This window comes from Sceloporus undulatus, chromosome 4 (assembly GCF_019175285.1).
Source record: "Sceloporus undulatus isolate JIND9_A2432 ecotype Alabama chromosome 4, SceUnd_v1.1, whole genome shotgun sequence".
NCBI lineage: Eukaryota > Metazoa > Chordata > Lepidosauria > Squamata > Phrynosomatidae > Sceloporus > Sceloporus undulatus.
This window is the reverse complement of record NC_056525.1, coordinates 32,483,996-32,501,098: the sequence shown is the minus strand read 5'-3', so window position 1 is coordinate 32,501,098 and position 17,103 is coordinate 32,483,996. Positions and strand designations below refer to the sequence as shown.

The following is a 17,103-nucleotide window of genomic DNA, read 5'->3' as shown; positions in this document are numbered from 1 at the left end:
CATTTAACAAGCTAGAATGAAACAAAGGTTTTCTTTTTTCAGCCTCATTTGTAAAAGGCTTGCCAAGTGCATTTTCTTAGCCAAAGGTCACTGTGAAGTGGGTCTGTTTGTGCCTAGAATCATAGGTTATCTAGCTATCTTTTGAGTCAGAGGGAGAAAATTGGTCATCTAGTGAAACTGCCTTCATTATGAGGAAGTGTATTGGTGACACTCCCAACAATATCTGGGCAGGTGTTCCAACTGTCAGGAGAAAATACTTTTATATTCATTCTCCCATTTTGTGCCCCTTCTCTCCTTGTCCCATCATGCCGACTGTTTCCACTGTGTATTCCCCTCCTCCATTCTTAGCTTCCAACCAAGTTCTTGCCAAATAATTTCCGTGCATATTAACTTTGTCTTCCATCCCAATAAGACTTTCACATTGGGGCACAAAAAAGGTACATTAATTTGCAAAATCTGAATTCTGAAATTTCAACTTTTGGATTTCATGGAAACCTGGATTTTGACATTTTCATTAACAAATACACCATTACACAAAAAAGGCCCACTATCCTATCACTAGGCATCTATGCTATGATTTGGGCTCCAACTATGTGTTGCTTTCTACAAATTTAAGAAAGTTCACATAGCCTATTCCCAGCTGTACTTAATTCCAAAACTCCTGACTTATTCATATTCACTTCAGTTCTTGTTTCAACTTGCAAGCAAATAATCCTGGGAACAGAAGGATAAATTGGGGGAGAAAGAAAGGAAACAAGGAGTTAAAAATATTACCAACTCAGAGGCCTTAGTCCAGTAAGAGTGACTGCATCACAAATGGCACTAACCCACAGACCAAAGTTTATAAAGCTTTATTAAACCTGTTGAACAGCTGTGCAATGAACAAAAATAAAATAAAATAAAAATTCTCTGTGGAGCTTTCACGATTGGTTTCCCTTGGAGAAAAAAAATATTCAGCAATGCTCCTCCAGGGAAGATTGTGCGAAGCCAAATGAGTGGCAAAACAAAAAGATAATCTTGAAAAATTATAGGGAAAAGGGGTATTTCTGCTATCCTCCCAGGGCTAGCTTATGTTTCCCACAAGCAATCCCTCCCTTGGGAAGAAAGAAGAGATATTCTCTGGAAACTGCTGATGTGCAAGAGAATAAAAGCTGAACATGGGGGAAAAAAACTATGATACTGGGACCAAACAGCTTTGCAGAAATCAGCCCAACCATCTCTCACTTTCTTCCTCCCATATATGTGAGCAGTAGCTCTGTCTGTGATGACAGAATAATACTCTTGGCTTCAAAGAAAAAGAAAAAAGCAACATTTTGCTCAAGTGTCAGCTCCAATTCAATACTGGAAAGCAGTCCACTCGTCCCATCTCAATCCTAGCACATTCAGTCCCCCATCCCTGAACCCCCTTTGCTTTTCTAAGGTAGAAAGACCAAGAGCTTAAAATTCATAAGCAAAAATGATAAAAAGGACCCCAAAACATTATAGCAGAGCATGCTTTCTTCCCAACCTAAGACCTTTGTAAACAGCAGATTTTTGGCAGGGGAGGGGGTGAGACAAGCTTCAGCACCTGTGCTGTAAAAGTGGCATCATGACGACTCTGGAATTTTTGAGCTATGATCTATGCAGATAAATAGTTTGGAACGCTTTTCTGGCAACACACACATTCCTGTTTGGCCTGCTCAGATGATTAAGCAGCCTCTGGCTTCACAAAGCTTTCAAGCTTATTAGCCATTTGCAAGTTCACTCACAGATGTTCAGAGCAATAAACAATAACTGTTTATCAAATACAAGATGGAGAAAAGTCTTTCCAACTTTCTCAACAGAATTGGGTGACATATTCCAGAAGGCTGATGTTGGTATCCTGATGTCAGGCAGTACTCATCAGATGTCTTCGTCACCAAATCAGAAATGGGAGGACCAACTTCAGACAATACAGAAGGCAGGAGGGGTGGGTGTGGGTGGGGAAACTACCCTTGGACAGACAGCAATGTTGGTTATCACTATGAACAGCATTTGTAAAATTTTACAGGCAAATTTTGGAAGTGCAGGTGATCATGAATGAAACACTTTAATCCAGACATACAAACAGGTTGCTTGTTCTCCAATCATATGCCTTAGAATCCTTCCTTCCCATAAAACTGTCCCTTTAAAAGAAAAGGGGAAAAAAGAGAAGTTTGCAACCAAGTGGAAGAAGGTTTTAGGTGCCAACTATGTTGGGATCATGAGCAGAGTCAGGCAGTTGGGAGCCAGAGCAGTGATACAAGAAACAGTTCCCCCAGCAACTGTAGCAGATGAGGAACAAAGCAGCCAAGAAGACCAAGGCACAGATTGTGCAAGGTTTCCGCTCCAACAGGAAACTCAGTAGGTAGAAGCCCATAAACATTGAGTGACTGAACCACAAGGCTGGGTTAAGGGGCTTGGGGATGAGGAGAACAGGCAGTAACCACTGGAGGCAGTACATGGTGTCAGATGATCGGGGTGTTACAGTGATGCCAGCAATACAAAGCAGCAGTGTGAAACTTTTCCTCTGCGCCTTCAACTCTTCAGAAATTGGATCAGCAGGCTTCATAAAACTGTGTGGTAATGTATGAGTAAGTCTTGATGGAGAGAAGGAGAGAGGAAGAAAAATAATAAGTCAGCAAATTTAATTCTCAAACATTTTACAATCTGTATTTATTAATAACCCAACTGATCACACACTACAAATCCACATAAGCACAACTAGCAACAGCTTTAATTTTCATACACTCTTGCTTTTTCATTTGCCACTTCAATCCCTTGACCTGTGGAACTCCAAGCCCCAACTGTGACTTTTTCTAGCCCCCTAAAGAATGGTCAGGAGGCAAATGCACTCCTTGCAATATCTTTAGTTCCTGCTCAATATTTTCCTCCCTGTATTTAAGTGCATTGTAATTTTAACATAAACCTTTTTAAAAGATGAAAGACTATGCCAGTGTACACTATGCTATTACTTAACAGCTTCAATTTACACATTATCTGAATTGAAATGATAGCTGAATTCTTTACAATATTGCTACTCAAAGTGATAATCCCCAAGACAATAGCTTCCAGGGAAGAAACAACTGTACCCTATAGGCACAAATATACTTTTTATTCTTCCCCCAAATTTGGAGACTGGTAAGCTATCCAAGTGTAAGAGCCTGGAAACTGCTGGTTCAAATTTCACCACATGTATTAAGCTAAGCAGATTGCCTAATACCATGACCTCTCATATTAAAGGCCTCATCTGTCACTTAGCGAAGATACTGACTTAATATTTAGGACTGCCATGCTAGGGAGTCATGAGAATTTTACATTTACCACAATTACCTCATTAAATGGCACTGTACAAATTATTATTTTTATTCAGCTGAGATTAGAAAGGAAAAGTCAAAATGTGGTACAGGAAAACTAGTATGCTACAAATGAATAACTGAGGGCCAGGGCAGATGGAAACCATTCTCCTTCACACATTGAACTGTTTCTACACTGAGCTTTTAGCAGAAACCACCCAGATTTAGAAGCTTACCACTACCCCTTTTTTCAAATGTGAAGCACTAGAAAAAGATTAGCTTAGAAATGGGATGAATCATTTGCAGCTTCAAGCTCTTGTTTCTGGAAATACAGAACTGTAAACAAACCCAAGCCTGTAAGAATACGATGAACATGGAAATCACATTTACAATTTTAACTCACTGAAACCATCCTGGGAAAAGAGAGCTGTTATCACATCTGATATTCAGAACCTGTGATAGCCTACAACAAAGAAGGGTCACTAGGTATGCACTGTAGTGTTCCAGGCACTTGAAATCTCCTATCTCATGCACATAGCAAAAATGAGCCATACAGTATATTACTAGTAAGCTGTTTAGCTTGGTGGGTCACAAGCTATATAGGTTTGCGTTACACTATAAAAAGGTGCATGAGAAAGCACATTTTAACAGGTGTAATCTCATAGCTGTAGTGCAATAAGCAAATCTAAGGAAATAAATGGTTGACATATGTTGATCTTGCATCCAAAGGGAATCCTACATATCTGCTTGACATGCTTAATGTCCTAGTGGCTAGCTGCACTGTCTAATATAATCTTACATTCAAAACAAAAAGGAAATGGTAAAAAGTTCTTTAGCAGCTTATTAGGCAGAAGTGGGAGAATGCTCCAGAGACTGCTCAGTTAAAACCTTATTTATTTAATTATTAAATTCTATTTATTTAATTATTTATTTAAGGGATTTGCATCTCGTCTTTCTCTCAAAATGGGTTTCAAGGGGGCTGTGTAATACTCTATTGAGGGTTTGAGAAAGATTAATAGATATTCATTTTCCACTCATATAATGGAAGCATATTAAATTGGCCAATCATAATAATTTCAAAGCTAGCAAATGCTCCATATCAAGCTGCATTAAGGCTCAGCTGCTACAGCAAGACACAAACATTGTTACAAAACCTACACACTGTTGGCAATTTGTATTTAAAAGAAAATCCTGTCCCATATCAGCTACAACCACAGCCACCCTTCCCACACTCACTGAGATTTCTTTCTACAGAAAAGCTACAGCTTGCCATCTTTGTTGATCAATCTATGAACAGCTGAAAATAGCAATACAAAGGATCATATAAGCACCGTTCCTTGAATATAGTGTTTATTATGACCACAAGTACTGCCTTGGTAACTTGATCTTAAGGCATGAAGAATCAACAGAGTTCTTGGATTATGAATGCAGAACAACTAGGAGACAGTTGAGGAAGTAGATTTAAATCGACGAAAGCTCATGCTGCCAACTTCTTTCTCTAATTACTTGCAAAGGTGCTACAAGATATCTCTACTACATATTGTGGGACGCAGGTATGTCAAATACAGCCAAATCCCAGTGATCCTTCCACATATTTTTAAAGCTGGAATTATAGAAACTGGGCATAAGAATTCACTGTTCATTTCGCCAATCTTTTAGGGAGGGGGATAATTTTGCCATATTCCCTCTCCTCAGATCAACCAGAGCAGTGGTTCCCAACCTTTCTAATGCTGCGACCCTTTAATACAGTACCTCATGTTGTGGTGACCCCCAACCATATTGGAGTGGTGTCTCGGTCCCTAAGACCATCAGAAAACACATATTTCCAATGGTCTTAGTCTTCTCACAGCATTCCAGAACCTTCTGGATGCAGTCCTGTTCCACTTTGTGGTTCTGTGCCTTCAAATCATTTCTGATACACGGCAGACCCTAAGTGTAACCTATCACAGGATTTTCTTGCCATGATTTGCTCAGGGGGGGTTTGGCATTGTCGTCTTCCAAGGCTGAGAGAGTGTGATTTGCCCAAGTTCACCAAGTGGGTTTCCATGGTTGAGTGGGGGATTCCAACTCTGGTCTCCCAGAGTCCTAGTCCAACACTCAAGTCACTACACTACAATATATGATAGACCTCTTTTAAATTAAAGTTGGTTTAGTTGTTTTTTAATTTTTGTATTAACAGGATTTTTAAGAATTTTATTGTGTTTTTGAAGTTGTATGTTGAAATGTCAGGCATAAGAGAGGCAAAAGGCTTGGACTGCATCTACACTGGAGAAATAATCTGGTCTGAGACCACTTTAACTGTCTCAGCTGAATGCTATGGAATTCTGGGAATGGTGATTTGTTCCAGCACAACAGCAGAATGGCAGTTAAACCCCTGTAAAGCTCTCTGACCAAGGTGACCAATGCCCTCACCCCAAAATGTAGGGCACTCAAGCAAAAAATATAGGACATGACCAAAAATAAATGCTAAAAACACCCATGTAATTATAAATTCATGCTTCTTAGCCATGATCCAAATGGAGGCCATTTTGAAATTTGACAGAAGAGGACATATCCTGGAAAAGGAGGAGGATGTCTGGTCACCTTATCTCTGGTCCAAAATACACTGCAGAAATAAAACATAGCTGGACGGAAATGCCCAGAGTTCCTCACCAAAGCTGCATCCACACTGAGGAAATAATCCAGTTCGAGAGTGATTTAATTGTCCTCGGTTAGTGCTGGGGAATGCTGGGAATTGTAGTACTGTACACTGTGGCCCCAGAGCTATCTCTGACAGGGAGTCACATAACCCTCCAAACGTAGTTGAACTGCAGTGCCCAGAATTCCTCACCAGGTGCATCCACACTGAGGAAATGGTCCCGTTTGAGACTGCTCAGTGCTGGGGAATCCTGGGAATTGCAGTCTATTGTGGTCTCAGAGCCATCTCTGACAGAGAAGTCTCAGTGTCTCCCGAACATTAGCATTCCCAGGATTCCCTAGCATTGAGTTAAAGCAGTCTCAAAGTGGGTTATTATTCCTGCAGTGTGTGAGAGAGATATAAAAGCTAGGGACTGGATTCATTCATTAACTCACAACAGGAGGATCTCTGTGTCCAAAACACACTGCTTTGACTGCCAGGACTCAGTGCTATGGAATCCTGGGAATTGTAGTTTATTGTGGCACAAGAGCTCTCTGACTGAGAAGGCTAAATGCCTCAAAGACACCAGAATTCCAGAGCACTGAGCCGGGGCAATGAAAGGGGTCTCAAAGTGCAGTGTGTGTGAGAGAGAGAGGGAGAGAGAGAGAAAAGTGTGAATGAGTAGTTCACCTGGGCTGAGGCTCCTCTGGAAGTAGAAGAAGAGGAGGAGGGAGGGAGCCAAGGGAAGTGGCCAGGACCATTCGGAGGAGCCCCTGCTTTTCACGGCCGGCAAGAGGCTCTGCTCCCAGGCAACGCCTCCTCCTCCCCCCCCCCCAGGAGCCCCTTCTGCCTCCCTCTCAGCCCTGAGAGGCTTCTGGAGAGGTGGCTCTAGGCTCCCCCCACACACACACACACTGCCTCACTGCTGGTCCTAGGCGACCCCTGGGAAAGGGTCTTGAGACCCCCCAAAGGGGTCGCAACCCACAGGTTGGGAACCACCGAACCAGAGAGACGTTCGCTGAACTAGCAAATAATCTGGAAGTCAATTTACAGTTTGGTTCTGGGTTTATTTATTTAATTTATATCCTGCATTTCTCCTAGTACAGGTTCTAAACAGGTGTCTTCTAGGCCTAAAGCAGGCCAAGGGTATAAATAACTGGAGAATGGGGGACATTTTTAGTTTTAAAAATATCAAAAATTAAAAAAAGAAATTGGAAGGCAGAGCATGGCACTCCAAGATTATTTGGTGCAGCATTCTGAAGAAAAGGAAGGGGAAATGACATTTAATCTGAAGTTCAATTTGACAGAAATAAACATTTAAAAATATTTTTTAATTAAGGAATGGTTATATTTAATTAACGTGGCTAATCCTGCATCACCAGAATCTTTCCAAGGTGCTAAAATGAGGGTCTTCAAATAATAGGTAATGACTGATCTCCTGCCTCTTATATTCATTCTCTTTCTGAAACTGAAGAAGCCATCTTGTCTTGTGCACCAGCCCAGTGTGATATCAAGTAATTTTTTATAAATTTCCTCCCCAATTGAAATCACTATCCAGAGGACACAACCCTTGCACCAGCGTTTAGACAACCTCTGGGCTCCCGAGAATCTCCTTGGATACATTATCTATGCTCAATGCTGCACAATTGCTCCCATCAAGGCATCTGGAAGTACAGTGGTACCTCGGGATACGAAATACCCAGGTTACGAAATTTTCGGGATACGAAAAAATCCCATAGGGAATCATTGTTCCGGGTTACGAATGTTTTTTCGGGTTACGAAAAAACTTTTGGTGCTTTTTTCGGCTTTTTCGCACGGAATCGCGGCTTTTCCCCATTAGCGCCTATGGCAATTCGGCTTACGAAGGCTTTTCGGGTTACGAAAGCGGCCGCGTTACGAATTAATTTCGTAACCCGAGGCACCACTGTATTGTCATTATAAAGGAAATGGAGCAATACAAACAGTCCCAAGAGGAATATTATAATGCCTCTTAGCTGTCCTTTTGCTAAGGCTATCCATAACGAAACATGGGACTTCTGTGGGAGAATACTAATCATACACCTGACTTCATCTGTCAATAAAGAGCAATGAATTGTTTGTAAATAATGTTTCTCTACCATGGCAGCAGAGCAAGGTTCTTGAAGAGAAGAGAGATAAGAAAGAACAGCAAGGAAATGCAGTAATGTTTTACTGTGCTTCCCACTGAAAAGCTACTATACATGACTATGTCAAGGAGGAGAATATTATGCATATTGCCATGGAAACATCAGATAAGGCTAACTAACTCTGAAACATCTAAGGATCTTGCAGAGTCCCACCTTGCTGATTGCATCAAATGCCTTGCTCAGATCAACAGGAGCAGATTATCTTACATTGTCTTCTGCATTTTTCTTGTCGCTAGTGCAGAAGGACGTTTATCATTTGTTGCTTTGCTTGGTCTGAAGCTTCAGTGTGCCTGAGGGAACGCTCAACCAGAAAATTATTATGAGCATCCTTATCAAATATTCTGGCAAGTGCTTCCTCTAGGGTGCTAAATGGATATGATATACAGTCAGCCCTCCACATTTGTGGTTTTGATTATAGTGGATTTGATTATTCATGGATTTGATTAATATCTCTGATTCTCTATTGTAAACTTCTGCCAAAAGTCAGGTATGGGAGGAAGCCAGCACGGCAAAATGGTTTGAGCATTGTACTACAACTCCAAAGAACAGCGTTAGAATCCCTGCTCAGCCATGGAAACCGACTGGGTGACCTGGGGTAATCCACTCTCAGCCTCAGAGGAGGGAAAGGAAAACATCCTCTGAACAAATCTTGCCAAGGAAACCTAGTGATAGGTATGCCTTAAGGTTGCTGGAAACTGGAAACGACTTGAAGGCACACAACAATAAACAACAGGGGGAATGAAATAAAAGCCATTTTCCCTGCTTCTGTGGGTTGGACTGTCCTATGAGCAGAAATCCATTTAGAGACCACCAGTGAATGGAAACACACTATCCCAGCTGCCCATGTTCTCTGGAGTTTTCTTTTTCCTCTTACAGGAAAAGTAACCATAATGGATATGCACTAAAATATACTTTCACATGCATGCACTTCAGCTGTGATACCATTCTTCCCAGGAGCCATCCCGCTTGTCATTCCCTCTGCACTACTGTCAAGCTCAAATGTGTGAGGAATATCACACTGAGGGCTGTCTGAGAGACCATTTTTGTCAGAAGTAGTCATAGTATTGTGCCAGTTGTTGATCATGTTGCAATCCAATGACTCAGGAACAAGAGACTAACACTAGTGGAATGTCAAGCCTGGGCTACATGGCATGAACGCTTTCCAGGTTAGTGTATTACTGATGTTACACAGCACTGAAATTCTCTTTGTTCAGTACTTTGTTGATGTTGAGTTAAAAGTTGTACTTTAGTAAGCTACATTTTTCCCTAAGCTGGTGACATTTTGACTTGACACTTCAAGTCCATTCTTTCTTCTGGCCATCTTGTCAAAGACAGTTCCTACTATCTCCCACAGATTATTGTTTTTAAAACAAGAAAATGCTTATGCACACACAAACAACCATGCAACCACAGTCCTAGGCTGAACTGCAGATATTCCCTATTAAAAGGGTTTTAGGCAGCTGGGAAAGGGCAGATACCATGGATATTCTTGGCTAGCCAGAGTGAACACTACTAAGCTAGATGGGCAAATGACTTCCTGAGTGTGTGTGTGTGCACATACATGCGCCTTCAAGTTGCCTGTTGATTTATGGTGATGTCATGAATTTCATAAGTTTCTTAAGCAAGAAATATTCAGAGGTGGTTTTGCATGTTCCTTCCTCTGTAATATAACCTACAGCCCCTGGTATTCATTGGTGGTCTCCTATTCAAGTACTAACCAGGGATAACCCTGCTTAACTTCCAAGATCAGACAGGATCTGGTGCATTTAAGGATTCCACATTTCATTCATTTCATCAGACAAATAAATTTCCTGAGACAGCATTCAGCTTTTTTTTTTTTTAAAAAAACAAAACAATTTTCTCTTAGCCTTTTATACAAGCAATGCTAATGCCTGAGTTTACTTTGATAAAGCTTTCAAGGGAATAGTAAGGTCAAGATATAAACGAGAAGAGTGAAGATTTGAAATGCTAATATAAGAATAGAACTGATGTAAACTGAAGAAAGCATAACTCCTATAAATGACAATACCAAGCTGATTTTTGAGTAGAGATCCCCTCTAACACTATAATACTTCTGAGTATCATCACTAATCTTGGCCATGCCATAATGGCTGAGACATATTAATTATAATCTACTACTGTATACTGTTTATCATAATCTCACATTATGTCTCCAAGAAGAAAATATTTGGTAGTAGACGGTCAACCTGTCAAAATAGTATTTGTTTCATAACACAAACATCTAAAAAGGGTAATTTTTCAATTTCTGTCTGATTTGACTTCCTCTACTAACTTGATCTTCTCCATTACAGATTTAATTTGGACTTCACTTACAACCTGGAAACACTTACAGGCCAACCAAATGAGATCAGCATCTAGGATTACTATGGAACAAACCATGGCTAGTATTCTCTTTACTTCTCTCCTCTACACACACAATGCCCCAAATCCTACTCACTACTTATGAATAATGAGTAAGTGAAGACTGAAAAGCTGTATATTTATTGACTCTAAATTGTTGGAGTAAAGAAATCATGTCAGTTAACATCCTATTTTCCCAGTCTCTGCCAGCACAATCTAAGCTATTAACTATCAGGAGACTTACAGCAGTAGTGAAAACATGTGGCCCTTCAGATATTGCTAACTCTTAGCATTCTTCATCATTAACTATGCTGGGGACTTACAGTCCAACAAGATTCCCACTCCATCTTTAGAGAAAGAACATCCAGTTGGCTTTAAGAAGAGAACACAGCAGAACAGAACAAAGCAGAAGGTGCCACCTGAAACCTTTAAATATGCACATTAGAAATAAAAGGATAATAACTGTTTTACTGATCATTTCCAGAAATAAGAGTGACACCAATCATACTAATAGGGAAAACTAGCAAAAAATTATTAGCCATTGGCTGTTGCATACAATAGAGTACAAAGCCGCTATACTACTAAAACCATTCCTTGTGTTCCATATACCATTAATTTTACAAGTTGCTATTATATGGATTTCAACTACTTTAAAGTGTCTGCCTGGGGCACATCCGTTCTTACGCATCTGTAAAACCACTATCTGTACTTCAGTAATGTACCTAGAGGCCACATTAAGGAACATCTCAAAACAGCTGTATAATATAATACCAAGCAAACGAAAGTGCTGCTCCCCCTTTAGGGATCGCAAATATACAGTGGTACCTCGGGATACGAATTACCCAGCTTACGAATTTTTCGGGATACGAATAAATCCCATAGGGATTTATTGTTTCGGGTTACGAACGTTTTTTTGGGTTACGAAAAAACGCCGGCGCTGTTTTAAATGGAGCCGCGGCAGAGCCGCGGCTTTTTTCCCCATTAGCGCCTATGGCAATTCGGGTTACGAAGGTTTTCGGGTTACGAAATTAGCCGCGGAATGAATTAATTTCGTAACCCGAGGGAGCACTGTAATAGGTTAATGCATGTTCAACTCCATCACAACTGATGAGTTGGGTTCTATTTCCCAGTTTTCTTCAGTGAAGCTTTCACAACACTTGTCACTTTTAAATAATCCTTACCCATACTTTTTAAAAAACCGCATCCTCTCTATGAGTTTTCATGCCAGTGCAGCTATGGTATATCAATAAAGTAAAACACTTGTTGGCAAAGGTTCCCCTCCTTTTCCTTTAATAAATCATATTATCAGCGTTTATAGCATGCGGTTTGACCACAGCAACACAGAGAATGGAAACACTTTAGGTGTAAGCTATGGACTTCAATTGACACATAATTATACTACAGTTTTACTAACTAGAAAAACATTCTAGTATTTTAAGTGTTTAGGTGATAACAAATTAAAATAATGCACCTAAACAGGGTCTTCCACTGTTGTGAAAACAAATATGAAGAAAGGGGGGAAATATTCACTACTACATTAAATAGTACAATTTCCAATTAATAAAGGCAGTATGACCACTGTTTAAGGATCTTCCATAACATGTAATCCCACAGCATTGTGCACAAAAGACAGATAGCTCAGTGGGTCACAAAGCTGACTTTCTGCATTCCTTCTGACAAAGCAGAATCTGTTCTACTGTAAAACTGAACCTTTTGGAACAAAAACCTATATCAATCTACTCTGCGCTTATCTTGAGTGACTTCCTTTCCAAAGATCAACCACCAAAACAACAATGGAAAATGTTTTGAATCTTTGAAGTTTTGTCCTTAAACTAGGCTTCCATGTTCTACAATCAAGCTGTCTTGTTTTTTTACTCCCTATATTTGCAGGACTACAGCAGGAAGTGCAGATGTCCTTTCACATTGTTATGGATGAATGAAGCAAAGATAGATACTTTACAATAGTTCCGCTGAAGGAAAACTCCCCACCCATAATTTTGGTATCCTGTACAGCTTAACAGGATCCACAGTGTGGTGTAGTGGTTTGAGTGTTGAAGTATGACTCTGGAACAGAATAACAATATCTTAACAGGTGCCTATATACACTATACACAACACAGGGTCAGCCTGTTAGTATTTGGATGGAAGGCTGCCAACAAATGTCAGGTGCTGTAGGCTACATTTCAGAGGAAGGAACTGACAAAACCATCTCTGAATATTCCTTGCGTGTGAGAGAGCGAGACAGAGAGACACTATCTTGTATGAGAATTGAACATATATGAAATTACAAGGATCTTGAAAATTGTGGGTGAAACAATACACTGTGAGCCATCCTCTTTATTAGGCTGCTTTGCTTAAAAATATATCAATTTCTACAGGCTACGTTAGAAGATGAGAGCAAGAATATTTAACACATTTCCTCAAGCTAATTACCAGCAAACGAAATATGGTACAAAGGTATTCTTTGAAAGCTTAATTAGCTCTGTCAAGAAGTTCATGCACAATTTTTTTAAAGCAATGCCAATATATGGTGGAGAAATTCCTACATTTACATTAGTATCCAAGGAAGAGAGATATGCAGGCAGATGCCAAAGAAGGTCAATCAATGGAGGGCAAAAGAGGCAAGGAAAGCTGAAAGATAGAATAGAAGGAGCTAAAGCAGATACGCAGGAACGGAATAATCAGAGACAGGGAATCTCTCTTTAAAAAGAACAGTTAAGGTAAAAGTAGCATAAGGTCTTGTCAGTTATTCTGTGATAAAGCACAACTATGTAAGTGTATTACAACCTTTGTTTTGTTCATCTTTTAACACAACAAAGAATCATCAAACATATCCATGGATGAGTACAAGACTTGGGCTCAGCTCTCCTAGATTCAAATTCAACACACAGTCCAAGGAACCAAACATCTATGTGGTCCCTTGTGTTTTCCTCCGATTATCTCCCAGTTTGGGAGAAAGGTGGGATATAAATCCAATAAATAAACAAACAAAGAGATAGATATATTGAGGCTCTAGCCCGCTTCTTCTCTACCCCTTGATACATTAAATGAGTGTAAATACAACAAATGTGATTTTTTTTAATAAATAAAGAATCAACATTGGAAGATGTGACAGTAGAGATCATTCTCTCTTTGCTATATTTCCAAAATAAAAATAACTATTTCCAGATAAAATAGCTACAGATACTAGAAACACTTATTCCTCTAGGTACAGAAAGCTGCATTATCATGTGCCAGTTTTGCAGCTAAGAGAAAACAAGGTTTTTAGCTATCTTTTAACCTCAGATAGACTTGGGTAGCAATGTTTATCCCCACTCCTAACTTATTATATATTTCTGAACTACACACACACACACACACACGACTCATGAAAGTACACATAAACAAAGTCCATCTAAACCACTACCCAATACAACATAACTATTCATTAAATATTTTAATGTATATGGTGTGCTTCTGAAGTTTACACATTTTCTATGACTATTCTGACTGACTTTCAGTGTTCTGTGAGCTGCCTGAGGTGCTGCTTTGAACGGAAAACTGTCATACAACTAATAAAGGCAACAACAGGGATAAAATATTTCCAGATAAAGTAATATTTGCAGATAAAAATTCTTGGCAAGGATATCCATATGCGTGTCATATTTTGAGTGAGGAGGTGATGGGGCAACTAATTCCATTTGCCAATCCTGAGCTCACCTTAACTGGGAAACTCTAAGGAATGTTACAGATTCCTTTATCCACAATGCTTGGGACCAAAAGTGTTTTGGATTTCCGAGCTTTTTTTTTATTTTGGAATTTTTGTATAATGTTGCTAATTTGCCCTTGAGTCAGCCTTGACTCAAGCTGACCCTGTGAATGAGACACTTCTAAGCCCCCTGTCCTCAAGTGTCCTGCTCAGGTCCATCAGGTTCATGGCCATGGTCTCCTTAATTGAGGCTATCCATCTGGTATGTGGTCTTCCTCTCCTATTTCCCTCCACTTTTCCTAACATTATTGTCTCTTCTGAGTCATGCCTTCTCATGATGTGACCAAAGCATGCCAGCCATGGTCATCTTGGTTTCTAAGGAGAGGTCAGGGTTGATCTCTTCAATGGCCCATTTGTCTTTTTGGCCATCCATGTTATTATCCTCAGCCTTCATCTCCAGCACCACTTCTAGAACGATTAATTTTTTTTCCTATTGGCTTTCTTCAATGTCCAGCTCTCACATCCATACATGATTATGAGAAATATGATGGCTTGGGCAATCCTAACTTTGGTGTTTGGCTTGATATCTGCACTTTAAAACCTTGTCTAGTTCTTTCATAGCAGTGCTTCCCGATCCTAGTGTTCTTCTGATTTCTTGACTGCAATCCCCCTTTGAATCAATAACTGATCTAAGGTATGGAAAATCTTTAACTACAATTTTCTCATCGTCTACTTTGATTTCCTGTAGCTGCTCTATGGTGATTGTCTCTGTTTTCTCTATATGCAGCAGCAAGCCTCCCTTGGCATTTTCCTCTCTGATTTTCTTTAGTAATTGTTTCAAGTCACTGATGTTTTCCACTAGCAGTATGGTGCCGTCTGCATGTCTGAGATTGTTGATATTCCTCCCTCCGATGTTCTCTCCCCCTTCCTCCATGTATCGATAATGAGATATGCTGGAGATGGGATCTCAAGCCAAACATAACATTCATTTATGCTTGTACACACCTTATACCTATAACCTGGAAGTGAGCCAGCTGGCACAGTGGCTTGAGCCCTGGATTATGACTCTGGAGAACAGGGTTCAAATTCCCACTTGGCCACAAAAACCCACTGAGCAACCTTGGGCAAATCACATGCTCTCAGCCTCAAGGGAAGGCAATGGCAAAACCAGGGTGAACAAATGTCCTAACTGCAAAGAATGACAAGGAACTGCAAAATGTAGGACATTGTAGGGCATTGTAAAATAAAAGTGCAATATATCAATGTAAATTCATGCTTCTTAGTCTTGCTCCAAATGGATGATGTTTTGGAATTCCTCCTTGACAGAAGGCTGAAATCCCTGTGAGAGGTTTGCTTTAGGATCACTGTAAGTTGGAAATGACTTGAAGTTAAACAAGACACAATTTTCCATAAAATATTTTAAAATAATTTTGTGCCTGAAATCAAGTACATTCAATCCTCAAAAAACAAAAGTCTCGCTATCTCTGCCACCCATGTGGGTTATTTTGAGATACGTTGGATCCAGATAAGGGAGACTCGACCTGTACTTCATGAAAGTGAAGGAGGAAGGTGGGGGAGAAACCCAAGTTTACCATCCTCACCTGCGACCCCAAGTAAAGGCACTATACGGTGGGGATGTTATTAGGGCACAAAGGACGAGTATCCCTAGGAGAGCATGGGGCTTCTCCCTCCCTCCCAGGTTGACCAGGTGTCCTCCTTTTCCAAGACATGTCCTACATTTCACCCATTCCAACTGGCCCTCCACTTGGCGCATGGCTAAGAAGCATGGATTTCTATGAGTGTTTTTAGCTTTTTTTGGTCCCTTATTCTTGAATATCACACTTTGCAGTCCTTGTCCTCCTTTGTGGTTATGCCATCTGGACTCCCTGGGGACCAGACACGTCCTCCTTTTCCAGGACATGCCCTCCATTCCAGCTTTCTGCCCAGGAGGAATTCCAAAATGCCCTCCATTTCGAAGCAGGAATGTACATAGTTTTTGGGGCTACGTGGCTGTGTTCTGGAAGAGTTGATTCCTCACCTTTCACCAGCATCCGTGGCTGGCATCTTCAGAGGATGCTGGCATGGAAGTGAGTGGGGTATATATATACTGTGTGACCCTTGGTTAAGAGGAAGTGATTGCCATGTTAATCTCTGTGCTGGTCTGTTGCTGAATGGCAAGGCTTCAGGGTGTCTATGTAATCAGCGATCTATTGTCTGCTGGGAAACCCCCTTCGCCCTGACTGGTTTCCATTTGCACTGGCTGGGTCTTGACTTTGGTGTTTTTCAGGACACACAGATTAACATGTAAACAGATGCTGGCCAAACGTCAGGAGTAAACTCTTCCAGAACATGGCCACAAAAAACACTATGGATTCCGGCCGTGAAAGCCTTCGACTTCACATGAATTTAACAGCACCTGCTAAAACAAATGACAGCACTTGCCCATAGGGAAACCATACTTGCCCATAAAGAATCATTGGAGAATACTTGCCCCTTAGGGAAGCATAGGGGAATGCTTGCCCATAGGGAAACATAGGGCAAGTATTCTGCAATGGTTCTCTATGGGCAAGTCCTGCCATTTGTACTAGTAGGTCCCGGATTTAACATCGCCTCACCTGCGCTGCTCGCCATGGCGCCGCCTCGCCTCTAGGCCGCTCTGCCCGGCATCCCCTTTCCTCTCGCGCTCCCAAGGACCCCGCAACCGCCGCCTCAGGACCCCAGACACGGGCCGTCTACTTCGCTGCCTTCATTCCAAGCGCACTCCCACCACAATTTCCGACAAGCCAGGCTTTCTCCTTGTTCCGTGTCGTCCATAAATGTCTTATTATCTCTCTCAATTCGCTCGAGGGGAGCGAGGCAAGGTTTTATTTGGTTTGTTTTGAGCAGGCATCGTTGTAGACAGCCCTCGACCTATAAGGCTTAACTGTCAATTACAGGCCCCTGATGGAAGGCCGTTGGCGCCGCCTCATGAATATGCAA

At 40.9% G+C, this 17,103-nt stretch overlaps 1 protein-coding gene across 1 annotated transcript; it reads right to left on the bottom strand.

Annotated features, from left to right (window-relative positions):
* Positions 1-836: 836 nt before the first annotated feature.
* Positions 837-16,909, bottom strand: LOC121929962 (BLCAP apoptosis inducing factor). Its single transcript, XM_042466037.1, has 2 exons — positions 16,740-16,909; positions 837-2,597 (listed from the first exon to the last, which is right to left on the bottom strand). The coding sequence occupies exon 2, from the start codon at positions 2,567-2,569 to the stop codon at positions 2,198-2,200; it is 372 nt and encodes a 123-aa protein (XP_042321971.1). The 5' UTR covers positions 2,570-2,597; positions 16,740-16,909; the 3' UTR covers positions 837-2,197.
* Between the last annotated feature and the right edge of the window lie 194 nt (positions 16,910-17,103).